The sequence below is a fragment of the Cupressus sempervirens genome, chromosome 3 (assembly GCF_028749045.1).
Source record: "Cupressus sempervirens isolate cs-2001-9-10 chromosome 3, ASM2874904v1, whole genome shotgun sequence".
Classification (NCBI taxonomy): Eukaryota; Viridiplantae; Streptophyta; class Pinopsida; order Cupressales; family Cupressaceae; genus Cupressus; species Cupressus sempervirens.
In genome coordinates, this window is record NC_143120.1 from 455,669,050 (window position 1) to 455,691,539 (window position 22,490).

The 22,490-nt window shown below is 29.7% G+C and overlaps 1 protein-coding gene and 1 long non-coding RNA gene across 2 annotated transcripts; both read left to right on the forward strand.

The window, feature by feature from the left end:
• Positions 1-12,311: 12,311 nt before the first annotated feature.
• LOC149567049 (ferritin-like catalase Nec2) lies at positions 12,312-15,859 on the forward strand. Its single transcript, XM_089820274.1, has 3 exons — positions 12,312-12,679; positions 14,727-14,952; positions 15,337-15,859. The coding sequence occupies exons 1-3, from the start codon at positions 12,342-12,344 to the stop codon at positions 15,718-15,720; spliced, it is 948 nt and encodes a 315-aa protein (XP_089676400.1). The 5' UTR covers positions 12,312-12,341; the 3' UTR covers positions 15,721-15,859.
• LOC149567050 (uncharacterized) lies at positions 12,823-13,714 on the forward strand. Its single transcript, XR_016362341.1, has 2 exons — positions 12,823-12,915; positions 13,152-13,714. It is a non-coding gene; the product is annotated as an uncharacterized LOC149567050 (long non-coding RNA).
• Positions 15,860-22,490: the final 6,631 nt, after the last annotated feature.

A 22,490-nucleotide genomic window follows, 5' to 3' on the forward strand; every position in this document is an offset into this window, starting at 1 on the left:
CTCATCTTAACTTTGGAGGTATTCTTATTTCCAAATTAGAATTTATGTACTAGAGAAATGAAAAATTAGCATGAATAATTTTTTTATTACTAAATTGCTACTAAATATTTGATATATCTTTTTAGGTATCTCACTAATTTTGGTTCGTGATCTTGGCCAACTCCCTCCAATAAAAGATAGGGTAGCATATGACAGTAGGAGATGTGCAAAAATATTATGGCAAGACTTCAAGATTGTGATTACATTGGAAAAAGTTTATAGACAAGAGGGAGAGAATCTAGATCAGAATAAGTTTCACCAATTGCTCACAAATATTAGAGATGCTCAACCAACAATTGACGATTAGAAATTACTAATGTCACGAACAACATGCAATATTCCAAAAAAATTAAATGATGATTTTGACAAAAATTTTCATTTATTCTCTACAAATGTTAATGTTCATAAACATAATCAAAGAAAACTCCATTCTCTTCGAGGACCAGTTACACGTGTAATTGCTACAATGTTGTCAAACTATAGTTCACTAGATGATAATTGTGTAGATGAACTTGATATTGAATTATTGATTTCAAAGAGATCAAGAGTCATACTCACATCAAACTTGTGGATAGAAGCAGGCCTTGAAATGGAGCTTTGGGTTATGTTGAGGAGATAGTCTACAAGCCAGGTAGTGCACCACCTCAACTACCATTATATGTAATGGTAAAATTTGATGCCTACTCTGGCTTTCCGTGCAATAATGAATGCCTTCAAATAGTACCTATTAGTGTTGTACAAAGAGGTCATACCACTCAGATGTTGTTGAGACTGGCATGGGCATTGACAATACATAAATCACAGGGTTTGACACTTGAAAAAGAAACAATCGATATCAAACCAAGAGAAAGAACAAGAATGACATTTGTTGCAATTTCTTGTGTAAAGTCACTACAGGGTCTGGGGATAATGCCACCATTTTCTTTCGATCGATACAAGAAAATGAAGAATAGAAAATAGTTAGAAAAAAGAAAAGCTGAAGAAAATAGGCTAAAGGCTTTAGAAATAAAGCATCATGAGTGTATAGTTTAATAAGGTCTTTTCTACAACTATTAAATAATATGCATTTGTATATAGACATGTTATAAACATAGCACTTATTCTATTTGAGCAAAGAATACAAAATTGGACAAAAAGTTAATAAAACAAATATGTTATTACTTTGATGTTCATCATTCTCAATGTAGGTTGTGCTTCTTCTATAATTTCTTTCTTCTTCTATATAACAAAAAATAGTTGGTAAAGATTTACCAAAACAAATGAAATTGAAAAGTTTAATATTCTCATTCAATATTCTTTTATTGTTGTTAATAAATTATTTTTATTTAATATGCTATTAAAATGTAACATGGTACAATAATTATTCTTTATAGAATAGATAGAAAATATAATTTGCCTCTTTTAATACTTTTTTTTAATTTCCAAATATTAGAAGGAAAAAAAATGTTGAGGCAAAGAACAATTAAAGTTGATGACACATATCATCATTTTGATCTTCAAACAATACACGCTCAAGAAAGAACAAACTATTTATCTTGTAAAAGACATCTTTTAGAAATAGGGTTGTTGAAATTTTATCCACTAGCTCTTCAAAATTTTGGTCACTTCTACCAAGATCCTAATTTTTTGCATTCGGTTTGTTGTGAAGACTATGACCCCGCAAAGCTTTACTTTGTTCCTACAGAGGTTTGGATTGAGCAATCTCCTTATCAAATGGACTCTACAGAAAATGGTCCTATTTGGTTAGAAAAAAAGCTTCGATCTCCACAAACTAGTACTCAAGATCTAGAAAACTATCATTATCATGGTCAGATTTTTAGATTACATTTTGGTGGATTACAGAACACCCTGTGGAATCAAGTTGTGGTAGACAGATGGGGACCTCAAGGGGTCTTCCTGACTCTACCAATCCATGAAAGAACGAGGAAGATTGTTGCAGAGAAAATACCAACATGGACACAAACTACTTGTGATTTTCAAAGAATAAGGCGAGGAGTTACAAACACATGGTGTTTGTGATGTAGAACTTATGAACATCTCTATTGGTTTGATATTTTAGATCCTTCGGACTCTGTTTTGTTTCAACAAAACATTGTTCAATTTGATGATGATAGTGATTCTAATTAGAATATTTATCTCTCTATTACTTTCCAAAAATAATGTTACTTTAATGTTACTTTAAAATTGGTGAACATTCCAACTATCTTTATATGGATTATATATAAAGTTTATTAAAAATATTACAGTTTACATTCACATATTTTATATGTCTATTTTATTTTTACAAATATATGATTTATATCCTTTTGGGTGTAATAATTTGATATATGGTAAGTTTTAACATTTATTTTTTCACATTAAAAAATTACACAGATGTTTTCAATTGCTTTAGAATTTTTTATTGTTTATGGAAATAGTTTTTCATTATCTTTTGAGTTGACGTATGTTATCTTTTTAGTTGACCTATGTTATACATTACATTCATTTTTGTCAAATATATATTTTACATATATTTTTCCCTTGATCTATTTCTCAAACTCAATATGATTATTATTTTTCAAATAGAATAAGTGCTATGTTTATAACATGTCTATATACAAATGCATATTATTTAACAATTGTAGAAAAGACCTTATTAAACTATACAATCATGATGCTTTATTTCTAAAGCTTTTAGCCTTTTTTCTTCAGCTTTTCAGTTGACATATGTTATCTTTTGAGTTGATCTATGTTCTACGTTACAATCATTTTTCTCCAATATATATTTTACAAATTATTTTCCCTTGATCTATGTCTCAAACTCAATATGAATATTATTTAACAGTTGTAGAAAAGACCTTTGTAGAAAATACTTTATGAATATGAATATGTCACAAATGCATATTATTTAACAATTGTAGAAAATATCTTATTAAACTATACAATCATGATGTTTTATTTCTAAAGCCTTTAACCTTTTTTCTTCAGCTTTTCAGTCGACATATGTTATCTTTTGAGTTGACTTGTGTTATACGTTACAATCATTTTTCCCAAATATATATTTTATTCCCTTGATCTATGTCTCAAACTCAATATGAATATTATTTTCCTTCTTGTCATTTGGTTTTACTATATTTGTATTATATATTTGTTTCCTTCTTTAATAGATAAGTAATAATAGAATTTGATTCTTTCTTCAAATATTTCCATGTTTAGGAATGATAAAAAAATGTATTTATCAGACAATGAATCTGAAATTATTGCACCAAGATGCCAATGAAATGATATCAGATATTTTCATATCTCATATATGTAGTGGATGAGTGTTTTCCTTCCCATGCTGACAGAATAGAAAAATACAACTTTATATGCTTATCACTTCATTTAGGTATTTCAACATTATTTTACATTAGTATTTGGACCATCACAATAGAGTATTAGGGAACAATTTATTTGACTTTGGTGTAGAGTATATCCGATTTTTTAATACAATTATGGGAAACAATGGTAATCAAGCATTTTTAATCTACTAATGTAATAGTATGAACTAGAAGATGTAACTTTTTAGTTTTACTCATAATAGTATTTTATTTAGTGTTTATTTTATTTAGTTGCATCTTTTTTTAAAGTTTTTAAAACCTTTTTAGTTTCACTCATAATAGTATTTTATTTATTGTTTATTTTAATATAATTTTGAAGTTTCAAAGTTTACATCTTTTTAGTTTGACTTATAAAGGTTACAAACAAATTTGTCACTAAACTCCCTAATCCAATCTATCCCTAAACTCTTAAATGCAAATACTGTAGGTAACCAAGTGGCTTGATGCAAAGATGTAATGTGAAGTTTTCCTTCTTGAATTGTTCTAAGGTATACAAAGTTTAGATATCTTGATTTTCTCTGATCCTCCTGCTCTCCAGTCACCTCCAAATTTTGTTCTACTCAAAAGCATAATATTAGATTTTAAATCAGTTTCAAATTAAAGTCACACATGCATAGAAAATATTTTCTTAACATTTTTATGTGTGACTTTAATTTGAAACTCATTCAAAATCTAATGTTATGCTTTTGATTAGAATGGAATTTGGAGGTGACTGGAAAACAGAAGGAATAGAAAAAAGAAGGATATCGGGGGAAAAAATATAAATATCCAAACTTTGTATACCTTAGAACCACTAAGTTGTGTGCCAGTGTCATATTATAGAAATTAAAAAATAGACCAAAAAAAGAAGGAAACTGGGCGAGAAACCATTTGACAACCATCCAAACTAGGTTCAAAATCTTGCTTTTTCTTCACTTAATATTTTGTTGACATTTTTATGTGTGTCTTTACTTTGAAATTGAATTGAAATATAATGTTATGCTTTTGATTAGAACAAAATTTTGAGGTGACTAGAGAGTAGGAAGTTCATAAAAAAGAAGAAGATTGGGAGATAAAATAGAAATATCTAAACTTTGTATACATTAGAACCACAAAGCTCTTTGTCATTGTCCTATTACAAAAATTAAAAAAGAAACATCTAGAAGCTTCTGAGTAATGAAATCTACATTTTCTATGTTGTGTTAATTCTAGAAAAATATCCAAGAAGGATAGAGAAACAATTAGTTTAATTATTTGTTGTTATGTTTATTTTTTTATCTTAGCGATATCATGAAGTATATGAATAAGAGTTTATGTGTCTGTTGGGTCCTTTCACACTTTCAGACCTTTCCAAATTTTGATATGATAGACTAAAAAAATTAAAGACTACCTATAATTAAAAAATAAATCTAGATATGATATCTACTAAAAAAATATAAAAAATATTATTGTCAACCAAATGATTAATCTAATATTATATATAGTAAATTAAGTTGAAAACTTACTTTTAGGAAAATTGTATCATCATGGATTTTCTTAATAACTCACCTAGATTTTATTTTATCATTTTAAAATAATTGAACAATAGGTTTTCTATTAAACCAAAATAAATGATAATACAAAACCAAAATGAAAGCTAATGCTAACCCCCAATTGATTAAAAATCTATTTTGAGTGCTAACCCGTACATTCAATTAGGTTAAAATTTTTAGTTTAAAACCTATTTTTTATTCTTTCTATAATCCTATAAAAGTTCAATTTCACACACACACAAACAAATTAACGATAAAAATAAAATTAAACCTACATTTTTTTAGTATTAAACTAAGCAACTACAACCCCAAACCTACATTGAATTAGACCCATTTGTCAAATTCAAAAATTGGTCTTTTACATAATAGAACTTTAGAAGTTCATACTATAAAATTGACACAAATTGAATCATAACCTTAAACCTAATAAACTTATAAATGGTAATTAATCCTAAACATAATACTAAATCAACTAAACGCCATATCCTTAACAGTAAACTAATTTTAACCACAATTATAAACCTCAATAAATTATATACATATTATATAATTAAAGACTACCTATTAAAAAATAAATCTAGATATGACAGACTATATATATTATTGTCGACCAAATGATTAATCTAATATTATATAGTAAATTAAGTTGAAAACTTACTTTTAGGAAAATTGTATCATCATAAATTTTCCTAATTACTCTAGATATGACACACTAATAAAATTAGTGTCTGATTTAATTTTTAATGTGATATCAACACCTAGATTCTATTTCATTTTTTAAAAAAATTGAACAATAGGTTTTCTATTAAACCAAAATAAATGATAATACAAAACCAAAATTCAAACTAACGCCAACCCCAATTGATTAAAAATCCATTTTGAGTGCTAACCCATACATTCAATTAGGTTAATTTTTTTAGTTTTAAAACTAATTTTTATTCTTTATATAATCCTATAAAAGTTCAATTCTACACACGCACGCGCGCACGCGCACACACACACACACATATATTTATACATATATATGTATATATATATATATACACACACACACACATATACACATATACATATACATATACATACACACATACATATATATACATATACATATATATACATAAACACACACACACACACATATTAGAGAGAGAGAGAGAGAGAGAGAGAGAGAGAGAGAGAGAGAGAGAGCACTGAAAGATAGAGACAAAAATAAACCAAACTAAACTCTAACCACAAATAACCTTAAATGCAATTTAATTTTAAACCTTTCATTAATTCATTACATAATAACCCTAGAAAAAATTGATTAAATGTTGACCCAAATTGAATCATAACCTTAAACCTAATAAACCTACAAATGATAATGAATCCCAATCATAATACTAAATCAACTAAAATCCATATCCCTAACACTAAACTAATTTTAACCCTAACTATAAACCTTAATAAACTCTAACTCTAAACCTACTCAAAAGCCTTCAGATTTTTTAGTATTAAACTAAGCAACTACAACCCCAAACGTACATTAAATTAGACCTATTTGTCAAATTCAAAAATTGGTATTTGTTTTACATTATAGAACTATACAAGTTCATATTAGAAAATTTATAGAGCAATATTATATTATATAATAAATATTAGAATCCTATTGGCCTAGTGGTGGAGAACTTGTACTCTTAAAAGAGAGGTCACAAGTTCAAATCCCACTGGGGCGTAGGGTATGTGTGCCTCGTTTGTAGTGCCAAGTACCTCTTGAAAAAGAGTACGAGGTAGTCCCATATCACTGTCACCATACGTAAACCCAAAAACTATGGCATAGTGTCGTGGACTATAAAACCACCTTTCCTTTCCTTTCTATTCTTTTAACATCCCCTCTGAATGCTACTAGCTATATACATATTATATATTTATATAATATATATAGAGAAAGATGAGATACATTGAGGCTTTAATTTACACAAAGAAATACTCATATTAAAAAATTAAAGCCTCTCTCTCTCTCTCTCTCTCTCTCTCTCTCTCTCTCTCTCTCTCTCTATATATATATATATATATATATATATATATATCCCCTCTGAATGCTACTAGCTATATACATATTATATTTTTATATAATATATATAGAGAAAGATGAGATATATTGAGGCTTTAATTTACACAAAGAAATACTCATATTAAAAAATTAAAGCCTTGATATCTCTCACTTTCTATATATATAGCTAGTTTTAACCTATTGATATATCTCGTGCATCTCCCACAGTCTTAGTTTTATGATAACATTTAATTAGGTTTAGGGTAAAGGTTGACTTCAAGGGTTGCATGATGTTCAATTAGATTTAGGGTAAAGTTTGAATTTGATGTAATGCAATGTAGTCGAGGATGATGGTTGAATTTGCTTTAATTTTAGGATTAAATTTGGTTTCCACTTAAATTTTTTTGAGTTTAATGTTTAATGTAGAGTAATGATGTTGACATTGCACATTATTAAGTTATATGATTATAATATAATTAATATTTTGTTCTCTTATTTAATAGTTTCAAAGTAATTCTATTCAAAGAGGTTAAGAGGTTAATAGAGTTTAATGACAAATGGTTAGGTAGTTAGAAATAAGTTAAGGTCGATTTGAATGAAGAGATAAAATTAAATGTATATAGATAAAGATGTCTTACTTTTATAGCACATTTTTTAATTCAATGAACCTAGACATGTTGAAAATAAAAGACAAGCAATATTTGTGTACAAATTTAAATTATCATTAATATAAATACAAAAGATTATAAATTGAACAAATAAATAAAAAATATGTATTTAGTTAACAACAACAAAAATAAGAAAAAATAGATAATTAAATATTTATTTATTTAATTAAAAGGAAAAATACTAAATTAAAATATTTATTAAGTAAACTAAAGTCAATTAATTAAAAAACAAAAAATTATTCCATTAAAGAACAATGCTAGATGCATGGAAAGAAAACATTTTTTTTTTTTTGTTACAAATTGCATATTAATCTTCAAATAATTAATTAAAATAATTAAATCCTATTTATCCATATTAATCTTGTTAAAATGATTTTTAAAATTTCTTAGGTTGGGGTCCTATGGGCACCTGCCTTCTTTAAAATTGTGAGGCCTCGCCCCGATCCATCGTAGCATAGTGATACATTATTATTATTTTGATACTCACGACTCAAGATGTCGAGACATTATCTGATGCTTTGAACATATTATATTATTTCATGTTGTGTGATGTTACTTTCAGATATTTGATGTTCGTCATTTAATGTTTTATGTATATGTATGATGATGAAATAAGTACATGTAGGATTAACACTTTGATTGAGAGATTTTAATTGTTAAGAATTGAGTAGGATGAGAGAAACCCTGATTGATTTATAGATGTATGTTTTAATTTATGTGATTTCCTAATACATATATACATATGTGCATGTGATTTTACGAGACTATTGATGTGTGCAATGAGTGTGCAGGATATTTTAGCCGAGAAACCCGACGGAGGAACGGAACTGATCCCTATGTGCTTATTGTGGAAACCTTGTTGTTCATAACTAAATTATTTTGTGAGATGTGTGAATGTATCTTTCCGTGATCAAAAAATGTTAATGTTCATAACTGTGTTCTTATAGTGTCACTTGACACTCGTGAATTGTTTATATTTTTCTAGCGTGCTAGTTAGGGTTATCTGTGTAACCTTTGGACCTAAGTCGGATTAAGTTAGTGTCATTTTTTTTGCTAATTTTTTTCTTAATCAAGTTTAGTCACCCTTAATCCAAATTAGTGCTTAATCTGCATTTTTTTTAGAGTTGTTAGATGGTCCTAAATATTTCCTAGCTTTTGTTTGGTTCCAAATCAATTCCTAAGACCTTTAAAACATGGAATCATTATACCCTAGGGGTATGGGTATGGGTTGGGGGTATTTTCCAGCCCCTAAGCCCCTTTTATTGACTTTTGAGGTCACTCAAAAAGTCTATTTTTGCCTTTGTGCGAAAATTGAAAGTGGTTACCATGGGTTGCATAACCTCAACTCCACTTAGTGGTTAACCTTAGGATTGGTTGAGTTAGAAACTTCTAGATTTGTAGGTGAGTGGGGGAAGTTATTGCCCTTTTTGGTGGTTGAATTTGGATCTTATTTAGAGGCCCTTCTTGGAGTAGTTTTGGTTGTTACCCAATCTCTACTTTTAGAGAGGAGTCTTGGAAGATTGAAGGAAGGAAGAAAAAGCTCTTCTCAATTTGTTCATTTGCCATTACCTCTTTGTGAAGGTAGGAGTTCTTCATCTCCTTTGTTCAAATTTTTTCATGCTTGTTTCATGCTTATACTTTTGTGTTGTTATTTGGATGCTTGTATGTATGTTGGGTATGTTGGGAAGGATTGAAACCATGCTTTTTTTTTAATGCTTTTCTTTCTTGTTCTTGTTTGAATTTTTGAAGTTTTCTTGTATGGGTGTTTTGGCATTACTCACCCTTGGATAGGGCAGAAGTGGCCAATTTCGGGAAAGGTCTTTTTAGTTGGACTCCAACAAGTGTAGAGTCTCTTCTCAGGATGAGAAGAGGGAGAGAGGGTAACGTGTTATGGGCCCCTACCTGTCAACACAAACATCGTATGAGTTTGGCATGTTAAAATGGAAGAACAAAAGTTTTTGATTTATAGCCCTAATTGGGCATCTATTTTGGTGTTGTGTCTAACATCTCCTATTGGAAAAATCCATCTTTCCCTAGTTTTGATTCATTGTGAATCCTGTTGTGAAAACCTAGTATGAATATGCATGTTTGATTTTGTCCCTTGGTCATGCTTGTTTGACACTTGATCAGATTTTTTTATCTCCACGATCTTAGCAATGTATTGCAGAAAATGATATGGATCCCTTGATAAGGGTCATGAAGGAAATTCAATTTTATTGTTGTAATTTCGGGATTGGAATCCTATGTAATTTTTATTTCAAAACTTTGTTGTAATGGCAATGACGCCAAGTTTTCTTCCTAGTTCTTTCCTAGCTAAGCCTTTGAATCAGGTTTGCCAATAAAATAGTGGTTGAGTATTATTGCTTCTCATGTGATTTAATTGTAATTTTCAATTATATGGATGCACATCAAAAATAATCTGATGAAATGATGATGATTCAATTAGGAAAAATTTTAAGTTTCATATATGTTGAAAAATGAAAGATTACGTTATGAACGTAGGTTCAGTTTTCGTGATTACTGGAAAAAAAACAATTTTGCAATGTTGTTAAAATTGATCTTGTATTTGTTAGCAATACTATTTAACTTTATGTTAAACCCATCAAAACATAATACCCCTTTTGGCAAAAAAAAATTTAAAAAATAGTTGCTTGAAAATCTATACTTAGCATAAATTAAGACTTAAAAAAAAAATTTGCTCGAAAGAGTAAAAACTCTCTGGTTTTTGTATGGGGAACCAATTTAATTCCCCTCTATGTAACGAAGAATCTTTAAAAGATTCCCTTTTATATTTTGGTTGAGTAATATATTTAAATTAATCAAATTATAAATAAATACAACAATTCAAAAATAAACTTTTAACATATTAAACTATCCTAATATCTTTACTACCAAATAAACTTTATTGCATTTAATTTTCCCCTCTTAATGCTAGTTTTTTTATGTATAAAAAAAGGTTTTTTGTGAGCAAAGTCAAATATGGTTGTTTAAGGGTGACATCACCCTGTACCTCCACCTTGTCCTTGTGTAGTGGTAAAGTCTTCTTGGAATGCACTGGCCTTGTCATGCATTTGTTTGAGGATGCATTAAAATTTATTAACTTCCTCTTCTCCCCTTTGGTCGCCACCCTTGTTCTTCCATGTGCAAATTCCTTATAGGGCCCGCCTGTACCTAGCTCACCAGTTCATCACTTGGGCAGCGCGTTGTACCCAAGTGCAGCGCTTGGGAAGCACATATTTCCTTGGTGAGTGTAGGGTAGAGTGTAGGTGGTTAGAAAGTAGGTTAGGATTGGTCTTAGCATAGTTTGCTTTAGTTATTTATTTAAAGTTTGTTTTTAATGTGAGTAGTGTTAATTAGTTTAAGGTTAGTATTTTGTTAAATTGCAATTTAGTTTAGTTTAGTATAAATTAGTTTATGTTAATGTTGTTACATCTTTTATTATTATTATTTGTTAGTAGTTTTGTTATTGAAAAGTTAGTCTTTGATTATGATTAGTAGTTGTTATTGTTTAGGAATTGTAAACTTTTATATATATATTGTAAACTTATATATATATATTAGTAGTTTAATTTAGTTGTTCTTTTATAAAAAAAAATAGTGGATTAGTTTTTATGTGTTAATATTAGCACATTTTACTATTAAATAATTAAACATTAGTTATCAAATAGCTTTATTAAGTGGTGATTAAAAGAAAAGGTTCTTTTGTTGTCTTATTTCTACCATACTTGTTCAAATACGTTTTAAATTAATTAATTTATGGTATGATTGTTAAATTTTGGTTGAGAGTGTTAAGATGTTAAGAACTTAGTGTTAAGGTTAACTAGTTTAAAAAGATAGTGTAGTATAAACTGGAATGTTAAATCTTAGATTAATCATGAAATTTGTTTTTGAAATTAAGTATAATTATGTAAAAACATAACTAATGATCGATATCAATCTAATAACGAAAGTTACAAATTCAACGTTTGATTCAATCCTCTTGTTTACAAAACTTAAGAGTAATGTAGTGAATCTAATTCTTGAAAATTCATATTTCACTCTTCAACCTTAGTGTACCTCTTTATTATTAACATTATAAAAAAAAAATTGTGTGTTTTTGCCCTCGTAGTTTTGGGCATGACAAAAATAGTGTTGAAATTTGTTAAGAATATTTAAAAAGGCAAGCCGTCATTTATATGTGAATCCAATTAAACCTTTAGCCCCTTAAAAAATTATCCCCAGCGCCACAAAATTAGAACACAAGCCCCTCCCATAAGACCTGCCTTAGATAAGTGACATGAAAATCAAAAATTATTTAAAATGTTTTTGGGGAAGAAAATAATTTAAACATAATTAAAATTATTTAAACAGCTACACCCAACAATAAATACTACGTCGGTATAATAATAACCCAGTTAAAGGTAAATAGGCACATCTAGCAGATAACAATGACAGATGTCTAGCCAGCATCGAAAATTAACTCCTTTACGATCCATTCAATCAATGCTTTTACAGAAGGTGGCGGACTCCAATACACAACACGTTCATAACGGCTTCACTTCCTCAATACAGCAAAATGCTACGCCCAAGGCAAAGAAAAAGGAAAGTCGATTGACTACTAACGTACGTTATTGACATGCAAGAACACTCCACGTGGCCCATCACCATGCAAGATGTTTCCTGGCAATCAATATAAAAGCCACTTGTTGCTCCAAAACTTACATAGGTATTTCAATTTCAACTAAGAAAAATGGCTTCTTGTGCACAAAGTTGCAGGTTTTTAGGTCTGATTTGGCTACAGTTTGCTGTGCTTGTTTGTGTGAGTGCAAAGCAGCAGAGGCAGAATGGAGGATATCATCCTGGGAGAGTTCAGTCCAGTGAGGTTGATTTGCTTGAGTTTCCTTTGAATTTGGAGTTCTTGGAGGCAGAGTTTTTCCTGTTTGGAGCTCTTGGTTATGGCTTAGACCGTGTTGCTCCTGAGCTTGTGAGTGGGGGGCCTCCTCCCACTGGTGCTGTTAAAGCTCATCTTGATCCCCTTGTTCAAGATGTCATTGAGCAATTTGCTTTCCAGGAAGTTGGGCATCTCAGGTAATTTCATGGCTGTTTCAAATGAATTTGTCACCTTTTCTTTTCTGTTTGTGGCTTAGATTGAAGTCTGAGTCCTCATGTATTGAATATGGGGGATTTCAACGAGTTTGTCACCTTTCTTCTACTGTTTGTAGGTTTGGTTTGGTTTGGTTTGGTTTAAATTTTCCATCTTTGGTAGAATCATTGTTATTGAATGTGGTGGATTTCGATCTCTTCACTACTATTTGGCATCTCAGGTAATTTCATGGTTGTTTCAGATGAATTTGTCACCTTTTTTTGTTTCTGTTTGTGGGTTGGATTGAAGTCGGAGTCCTCATGTATTGATTATGGTGGATTTCAATGAGTTTGTCACATTTTTTCTACTATTTGTAGGTTTGGTTTAAGTTTTTCATCTTAGGTAGAATCATATTGGTTATTGAATGTGGTGGATTTCAATGAATTTGTCATCTTTTCATTACTGTTTGTGTGTCAGATTCATTAAGTTTGATAGCTCAGATATTGGATATGGTGGATTTCAATGAATTTGCCTCCTTCCTTCTGTATTGTTTGTGGGTTTGATCCTCTCAGGTAATTCCATTGCTATCAAATGTGGTGGATTTAATATATTACCTTTTCTCTATTGCTTGCTGATTGGATTGAATGATGTCGTCTCAGATAATCACATAGTTATCAAATGTTGTGGATTTTCAATGAATTTATCATCTTGTTTTATACTGTTGGTGTGTCAGATTGAAGTTGGTCATATCAGGTAATGCTGTAGTTACCGAATGTGCATTTCAACAAAAATGTCACGCTTTAAAGTTGTAAGGAGTTTCTTTCCTACGAAGTTGCAACTCTCAATCTGAAAATAGGAATTCAAACAATTTCATGTTTCCTCAGTTTTCAACTATATGGAATATGCTGTATTTCTCTATGGCTTAACCTAGCCTCCCTGTGGCATGCTGCAACATACAAGTTAAAGCTCTGTATTGTTTTACTTATCAGTGACTTATTTCGCACTATTATTATCTCAAAAGAATTGTTTTGATTGGCCTTCTTTGAGTAGTCTAGATCTTAATTACTCATTATCAAGGTATTGCTCTCTTCATCTCTTAAATGCATTTCCTCAATTAAGCAGCCTATTCTGATTTATGAAGTTACGCTTCTTTTATTGCTGATGGATTGTTTCCTTTTTTCATTGGTTGATTTTATTATTATTATGGCATCATTTCCTCAATTAAGTAGGTTAAACCATTTTATTAAGTTATTCTCTTTTTTTCAATTAGTGGATTATATTATAATGGTATGCTAATCTGGTTTATCAAGCTACTCCTCTTTTTCTGGTGATGGATTATTATTGTTAAAATGGTATTTTCCTCAATTAAGTAGTCTAATCCGATTTATAAGTTAAACTTATTTTTCCGGTGATGAAGTTTTTCTGATGGTGGAATACGTGAGTGTGAACCATGCAGAGTTTCGTACTCTGCTCTGCTTGATAAAGTCTGCTGATGGATTACGTGTGTAATCATACTTAGTTCCTCTTAACTCTTTTTTAACCAAGTTACCCCTCTTATTCTGTTAATTGATTAGTTGTTTTTCTGCTGCTGGATTGCTTGTATTTGAACATACACGGTTCCTTAATCTTCCTTAACTTTTTTAACAAGTTAGGGTTTTCCTCCTCCTCTGCTTGATAACTTTTTATCAATTTACTTCTTTCCTTTTCATGGAGTATTTTTTATTTTGCTGATGGATTCTTTATGTGAACATAAATAGTTCCTTATAACTTTTTCTATCAAGGTACTCCATATTTTAGTAATTGATGAGTTGTTTTTGTGCTGCTGAATTACTTGTATGTGAACATACAGTGTTCCTCACTCTTCCTTAATTTTTTCCGTTAAGTTAGGGCTTTATCAAGTTTTACTCTTTGTGATGATGATCTGAAAATATGCTCAATTGATTAAAAAATATAAAAAACAAGTTCGTAAGCCAATGCCTTGATTTTTCATCTTGAAATGATTTTGCAATTACATGATCTGTGACTCTCTTTAACTTTGAAATGGATATGCAGGGCGATAAAGGCAACAGTAAAGGGTTTTCCCAGACCCCATCTGGATCTAAGCGCCAAACAGTTTTCTAAAGTGTTTGACGCTGCATTCGGCACAATATTGAATCCTCCATTTGATCCGTACGCCAACAGTGTGAATTATCTGCTCACAAGCTACCTTGTTCCCTACGTCGGCCTGACAGGCTATGTAGGAACCAATGCCTATCTCCGCTCCAAATCTGCAAAGAGAGTAAGCACTTACTATCAAAATTCCACCTGCTTCTAACGATCATATTTAGGATTTTAAAAATCGTAACATTCATATGAAAAATTTCAAATTCTCTGAATTTCTGATCGGGGTATTTATTAACTTATTACTAAAACAACTCCACTTCGATATGGATCTTTCGATTTTTCTATTGAATATCTGATTCTTTGAACTTTACGAAAATGCTCATTGATATGAATCTATCGCTATTAATATCTGAATCTCCTAAGTTTCAAAAAACCGGGTATTTTCTACTTTAAAAAAAACTCGATTGCCAAATAAGAAACCCTCAAAATCCTAATTTCTTGATTGGCCGTTGTTGCAACGAACCCTAAAAACCTATTTTTGATGTGAATTTGCTTGCAGCTTCTAGCAGGTCTCCTCGGAGTGGAGTCAGGGCAGGATGCTGTGATTCGAACCCTGCTGTATAACAACAAGAATGCAACGGTGGCTCCATATAAATACACGGTGGCTGAATTCACAGAGAAACTTTCAACTCTGAGAAATAAACTGGGGTATACCAGAGTAGTGGATGAAGGGCTGGTTGTGAAGAAATCATTGGGAGCGGAAGGAAAGGTGGAGGGTAACATTCTTGCAGGGGATAAGTTCTCCGTCGCCTATGGCAGAAGCCCTGCTCAGATTCTCAGAATTGTTTACTCCTCTGGCAATGAGTCCATTCCTGGCGGGATTTTTCCTCATGGCGGTGGAGGAAACATTGCTGGAGGTTATCTCAGGCACCATCAACGCTGATTCATGGAATTATTTTTCACCACTGTTTGCAGATTTCCCCTCTCAAATTGGATGACAAAATAATGGTCGGTCTCTTTGTAGATCGTTTGTGTACCTTCTCTCGAACTTTTGGAAAAAAATAAATTATTTGTTTTGGTTATGATGCGATCCTGGCGTTTTTTTCCGTACGGTTGTATGAATAGCACTCTTTAATTATAAATTAAAGTATAAACGATTTGTATATCTTAAAAATAAAAAGATGTAACTTCATTCTCAAATTTTATTTTTATTCTTTATCTCTCCTAACCTTCCTTTTAATTCTAATAGTAATCATCCTTTTATATTAAACCCTACTTAATGTTATGGCTAGTATATATTAAACCTTATTTTTTTGACACTATACTTGACTGATACTTCTACTTCTACTTCTACATATTTAGTGATTAATTTATTATATCTCAACCAATTAGATCTAACTATTTTTTAGTCTGATTTTAAGTTTTGATTTTCACAATATTTATATATGAGATCAGTATCTCAACATACATTTTACTTAAACTTGATTGGCTCTTGTAGTTGGGGTCTTATAGAAGTGTCTGGAAGCACTACCCAAACTTCTAGTATTCAATTAAAAAAAAAATTATGGAAATTAATTGTTTTGAGTTTGTAAATATTAATTTTATCACCTCTCACTCAAAAAATTGATTTTGTAAAGATCACTATTAACTAATGTATATATACCTTAAACTTAGCTTGCCTTGGCCTCCAAATGGATCTTTCATGCTTTGGAGGGAGGTGATCTCTAAATGAATCTTTTATGCTTTGGAGGGAGATGATCCCCGGATGCGTAATAATATTGAAAGAGGAATTCCTAAACATGCCTAAATGGATCTTTCATGCTTTGGAGGGAGATGATCCCTGGCCTAAATGGATCTTTCATGCTTTGGAGGGAGATGATCCCCGGAAAGTCTTGATGTGTAATAATATTGAAAGAGGAATTCCTAAACATGCCAAATTCTGGAAGAATCTTTCTCTCAATGATCTCATTTGTGGTGACTTTTTTATCATTGTTCAAGGCTTTATTGTTTTTAAGTTCATTTGGAAAGCTTGAAACCATGTTATTATTTCATCTCAAACAAGAATTTCTTTGATGTTAAGACTCTCCATGGTTCCATTTGGTGGAATCTCAAGCTGGGTAATAAACCCCTTGCTCTTTATTGATATCTTTGAGGAGGACAAACTTATCCAGTGGGATGAGTTGGAGAATAAATATAGTCTTCCTGACTCTCACAAGAAGACTTATAATATGATAGCCAAGGCTAGTAAGGATATCCCTATTTTATGTCATGTTGACTCTAATAGCTATCCAAAAATTAAATGGCCTAGTGGAATTATTTTCTCCAAGCTCAAAGCTAAGAATATTTACACTGTTATCAATCATAGTGAAGATATTATTAGTCATATTAATAATACTTGGTATGTTGATCTGGATGTTCCTACCTAGAATAAGCTTTTTGATTATCTTTGGAAAGTTCTATTGATCCTAAAATTAAATATTTTAAATGGTTGTTTATTCTCAATAAACTTCTTATTAGAAACACTTTTTCTGATTTTAATTATTGGCAGAACCTTGAAAATGGGAAGGCATTTTTTTTTAATGTAGTTATGCTAAAGAAATTTGGCTAATGTTTGGTATATCTATACCCTCTACCTTCAATATTTTTGAGATTATTACTGGTTTTATTTGTAATGCTAAGAAAGATGTTAACATGTTTTGGGACATTCTCTCAGCTAACATTTTATGGCAATTTTGGAAGTGTAGAAATGACGAAAGGTTTCAAAATATTCCTAGGTTGCTTATTAAGTCTTTTTGAAATCTCGCCTTTTTAAAAATCTTTTTGCAGGTGCAATTTATCATGAAAACTAACAAGTCAAAGTTTAAATGGCTACTTAAAGATGGACATGCCATGTTCTTTGCTAATGAGGTAAAGAAGAGGTACTTTTGGAGGTTGCATTTGGACAATATCCATAGCTTCAATCAAACTCTTATGCTCATCAGTAAGGAAGTCAAGAGAACCCCTCATAGCTTTATTGGCGATATAATCTGCATGTTGAAGCAAATCGAAGATTAGAAGAACTTGGTTTGAATGGAAGGATCTATGGGTTGGATAGCATGGATGGACACGTTTGAAGATGTGCTACACTAGTTCCTTTTTTCTACTCCTCTCTCTCTCTTCCTTTCAGAATATATGTAATTCCTCTTTTTTGTTGTGAGGCTTGTCCTCTGATGTTTTGATTAGCTCGCAGATTTTTATTGTATATTTGAACTCCTTATACTTAATACAAAAAAAAATATAACATTTCGAAAAAGGGTATAATAATAAATGAAAAGGTTAAAATATAATATTTATATCTTTTTTCAAATATTTTGTTATGAGGCTAAAATGTAGTAGGCCAAAATTTCTATATTTTAATACTATTTCTTATATAAATGTTTAGTTATCTACAGTAAAATAAGATATTAGTGTATACTAAAAATACAATTAAGTTATAATTTATAATAGTATCATTGCATTTATGTAATAAATTTTTAAAAAAAAATTTACAATTTTTTAATCTTTGTAAATTGAAATTTAGATTTTTAATTTAAAAGTTTCATCTAAAATATATATCAAATATTAATCAATTATTAATAAAATTATCTTTAATATTATCATTTTTTTACTTACTTTATTTTTGTGGAAATCTGTTCTGGTCAATCAATACCCTTCATGGGATGGAAATCTATTTTAAAGCAAAACGATTTGAAATGCTGAGGATCAAGTTGTCTACGGCTGTTGCAAACCTAACTTTCTTAAAAAGATGTAGAGATGCCAAGGTGATACCGTCCTCTCTTTGATCTTCGTGTCCATTTCCTCCTCCCACCCAGGCTCTCCCTCTTATATTCTATTGTGGTCTGCAACTTATCATATTTTTTCTCCTCTAGCTATTCATATCCTAATGATGGATCATAGAGTGTGATTCGAAATGTTGATGCAAAAATATGGCACACAATCGAATCCAAAAAACGCATCTTCATACTTTATCTGATTGTGGAAATTTGTTCTTGTCAATTTATTATTCTAATCAATTAAAATTATTATAATCTATGGCAAATACAAGCCACTACGTGGCACTTGTTATTATTTACCAACATTAAATCTTATTGTACTTGTCATAGGCTAGTACTATTGCATTCAGTTTGCACAATTACTGAATTAGTTTGAAATCTATCCACCAATCACAAGTAATGATTTTTGAATAATTAAAATATTTCTAAAGTTTTTTTATTCTTTTAAAAAAATTATGTTTTGTACAAATTATATGATTGGCTCAACTCATTTTGTGTTTTGTATAAATTCTAACGAATCTCGGATTTAGGATTTAAAAAATCGTAACATTCATATGAAAAATTTCAAATTCTCTAAATTTCTGATCAGGGTATTTATTAACGTAATACTAAAAGAACCCCACTTCAATATGGATCTTTCAATTTTTCTATTGAATATCTGATTCTTTGAACTTTACAAAAATGCTCATTGATATGAATCTATCTCTATTAATATCTGAATCTCCTAAGTTTCAAAAAATCGGGTATTTTCTACTTTAAAAAAAACTTGATTGCCAAATAAGAAACCCTAAATTATCACATATGTTCCCTCTATAGAGAATAATAATAATAAACACAATTCTCTAGTTATACTCACACTAAAGTATTATCTCCATCTAATGTTATACATTGTCATATATTGTAATAAAAACTTGTATGTTGATGAAAAATATACAAACTTCAAGGCTATTTGATGTACTCTAGTGCCAATAGTTCATTAGGATTTTATTTTATAATTATTAGAATTATTTTCAATAAAATAAAAGATATTATCTTTTAACTCTTGAAAGCTATTACTTATAGGCTTAATTTATATTTAAAATGATTTTGTCACATCGAGAGAATAAACTACATACTCACTTTTAAAGTACTAATTGTTAAATTGCTCACTTTCTCCCATTCATGAAAATTATTGTCACTTATGAATTATAACATTTCACCTTCTAAGGAACAAAAGAATAATTAATTTTGTCTTTTCATGGATGTGCTATGCTTTTTAAGGACTCACAAAAGCTATAACTCTATTTGATGCTACTATATAGTAGACTACTTTCTATAATGATACATGTTTGTAGACCTACATTTTTTTAAACTTATTGTTATTATGCAAATCTTCATTTATACTTTGAAATTAAATACCTATCAACATACCCTTTGCACCTCTTTTTGGTACAAGTGCTTTTTAACTAACAAACTAATTATACCTAATTATGTAAATTGAAAGGAAACTAATTATAACTGTGTAACTAAAGACAATTAACAAACAAGCTTTAACTAATTATAACTAATTATGTAACTTAGCCACATGTGCCACTTGTTTATTTATACTACAATTAAATACACTTATAAAGTTAAATCCATCATTGTATGCATTGAGTTAACAATCTAATACATCATAATAGAATAAAACTATATTTATGAACTGAAGTTTCTTTTCAACCATATAGTTCATAAGAAGACACACAAAAGTACTTTGGAATTCCTCTCAAACAATAGTATGTAGATGAATGATGCTTTCAACATAATGATTTTCATTGAAATAGTTGAGTTTATTTAGTTTTAATTTTTTTATATAGACAGTAATTTTTGTTGCAAAAATGAAGATGACCCGAGAGAAAGATATTTAAACCATAATATTAGTTTTCTTAGGAACAAAAAGACACAAGATGGTCTTCTCAATATGTTTTAAATTAAAATTAGAATAGGTGCCACATAGTGGCATGTAGTTGCCTTATTGTTATTAATTGTATTTATAAGTATTGAATACAAATTGTAAATTTTTAAATAAATTTAATTTAATCTAATTCAAATATTAGAAAATAAAATAAAAATTATTGTGAAAAATGGAAAAAAGCATTTATATAATTAATAAGCTCTTTATGCATAATTAAAAATGAATAAATAGAATAGTGTAAAAACTCATTATACTCTTATTGCCTCATTGTTAGTTGTAAATAAATTTTATTTTGATGCTTTTACATCTTGCATATAAAATTTCACTTATATATATTCTTTCGATGAAAATAATCTTTACAAAGCTCAAAAAGTTAACTATATTATTATTATATTTATTAAGATTTATTAGATTTTTTTGTTAAAACTAATACAACTATTATCGTGCAATTTTTAATTTACCTTCAATCTAGCCAAAAATATTGCATTATGGAGAACTATCAAGAAAAGGGCTCCCATAACACAAAATGAGTTGAGCCAATCATATAATTTATATGAAATATAAAATTTATAAAAGAATAAAAAAACTTTAGAAATATTTTAACTATTTAAAAATCATTACTTGTGATTGGTGGGTAGATTTCAAACTAATTCAGTAATTGTGCAAATTGAATGCAATAGTACTAGCCTACGATAGGTACAATAAGATTTAATGTTGGTAAATAATAACAAGCGCCACGTAGTGGCTTGTATTTGCCATAGATTATAATACTTTTAATTGATTAGAATAATAAATTGACAAGAACATATTTCCACAATCTGATAAAGTATGAAGATACGTATTATAGATTCGATTGTGTGCCATATTTTTGCATCAACATTTCAAATCACACTCTGTGATCCATCATTAGGATATGAATAGCTAGAGGAGAAAAAATATGATAAGTTGCAGACCACAGTAGAATATATGAGGGAGATCCTGCGTGGGAGGAGGAAATGGACACGAAGATCAAAGAGAGGACGGTATCACCTTGGCATCTCAACATCTTTTTAAGAAAGTTAGGTTTACAATAGCCTTAGACAGCTTGATCCTCAACATTTCAAATTGTTTTTCTTTAACATAGATTTCCCTCCCATGATGGGTATTGATTGACAAGAATAGATTTCCACAAAAATAAAGTAAGTAAAAAAATGATAATATTAAATATAATTTTATTAATAATTGATTAATATTTGATATATATTTTAGATGAAACTTTTAAATTAAAAATTTCAATTTCAATTTACAAAGATTAAAAAATTGTAAAAAAATAATTTTTAATTTATTACATAAATGCAATGATACTATTATAAATTATAACTTAATTGTATTTTTAGTATACACTAATATCTTATTTTACTGTAGATAACTAAAAATTTATATAAGAAATAGTATTAAAATATAGAAATTTTGGCCTACTACATTTTAGCCTCATAACAAAATATTTGAAGAAAGATATAAATATTATATTTTAACCTTTTCATTTATTATTATACCCTTTTTCGAAATGTTATATATTTTTTTTTGTGTTTAGTATAAGGAGTTCGAATATACAATAAAAATCTGTGAGCTAATCAAAGCATCAAAGGACAAGCCTCACAACAAAAAAGAGGAATTACATATATTCTGAAAGGAAGAGAGAGAGAGAGAGAGAGAAGAAGCAGAAAAAAGGAGCTAGTGTAGCACATCTTCAAAAGTGTCCATCTACGCTATCCAACCCATACATCCTTCCATCCAAACCAAGTTCTTCTAATCTTCGATTTGCTTCAGCATGTAGATTATATCACCATTAAAGCTATGAGGGGTTCTCTTGACTTCCTTACTGATGAGCTTAAGAGTTTGATTGAAGCTGTGGATATTGTCCAAATGCAGCCTCCAAAAGTACCTTTTCTTTACCTCATTAGCAAAGAACGTGGCATGTCCATCTTT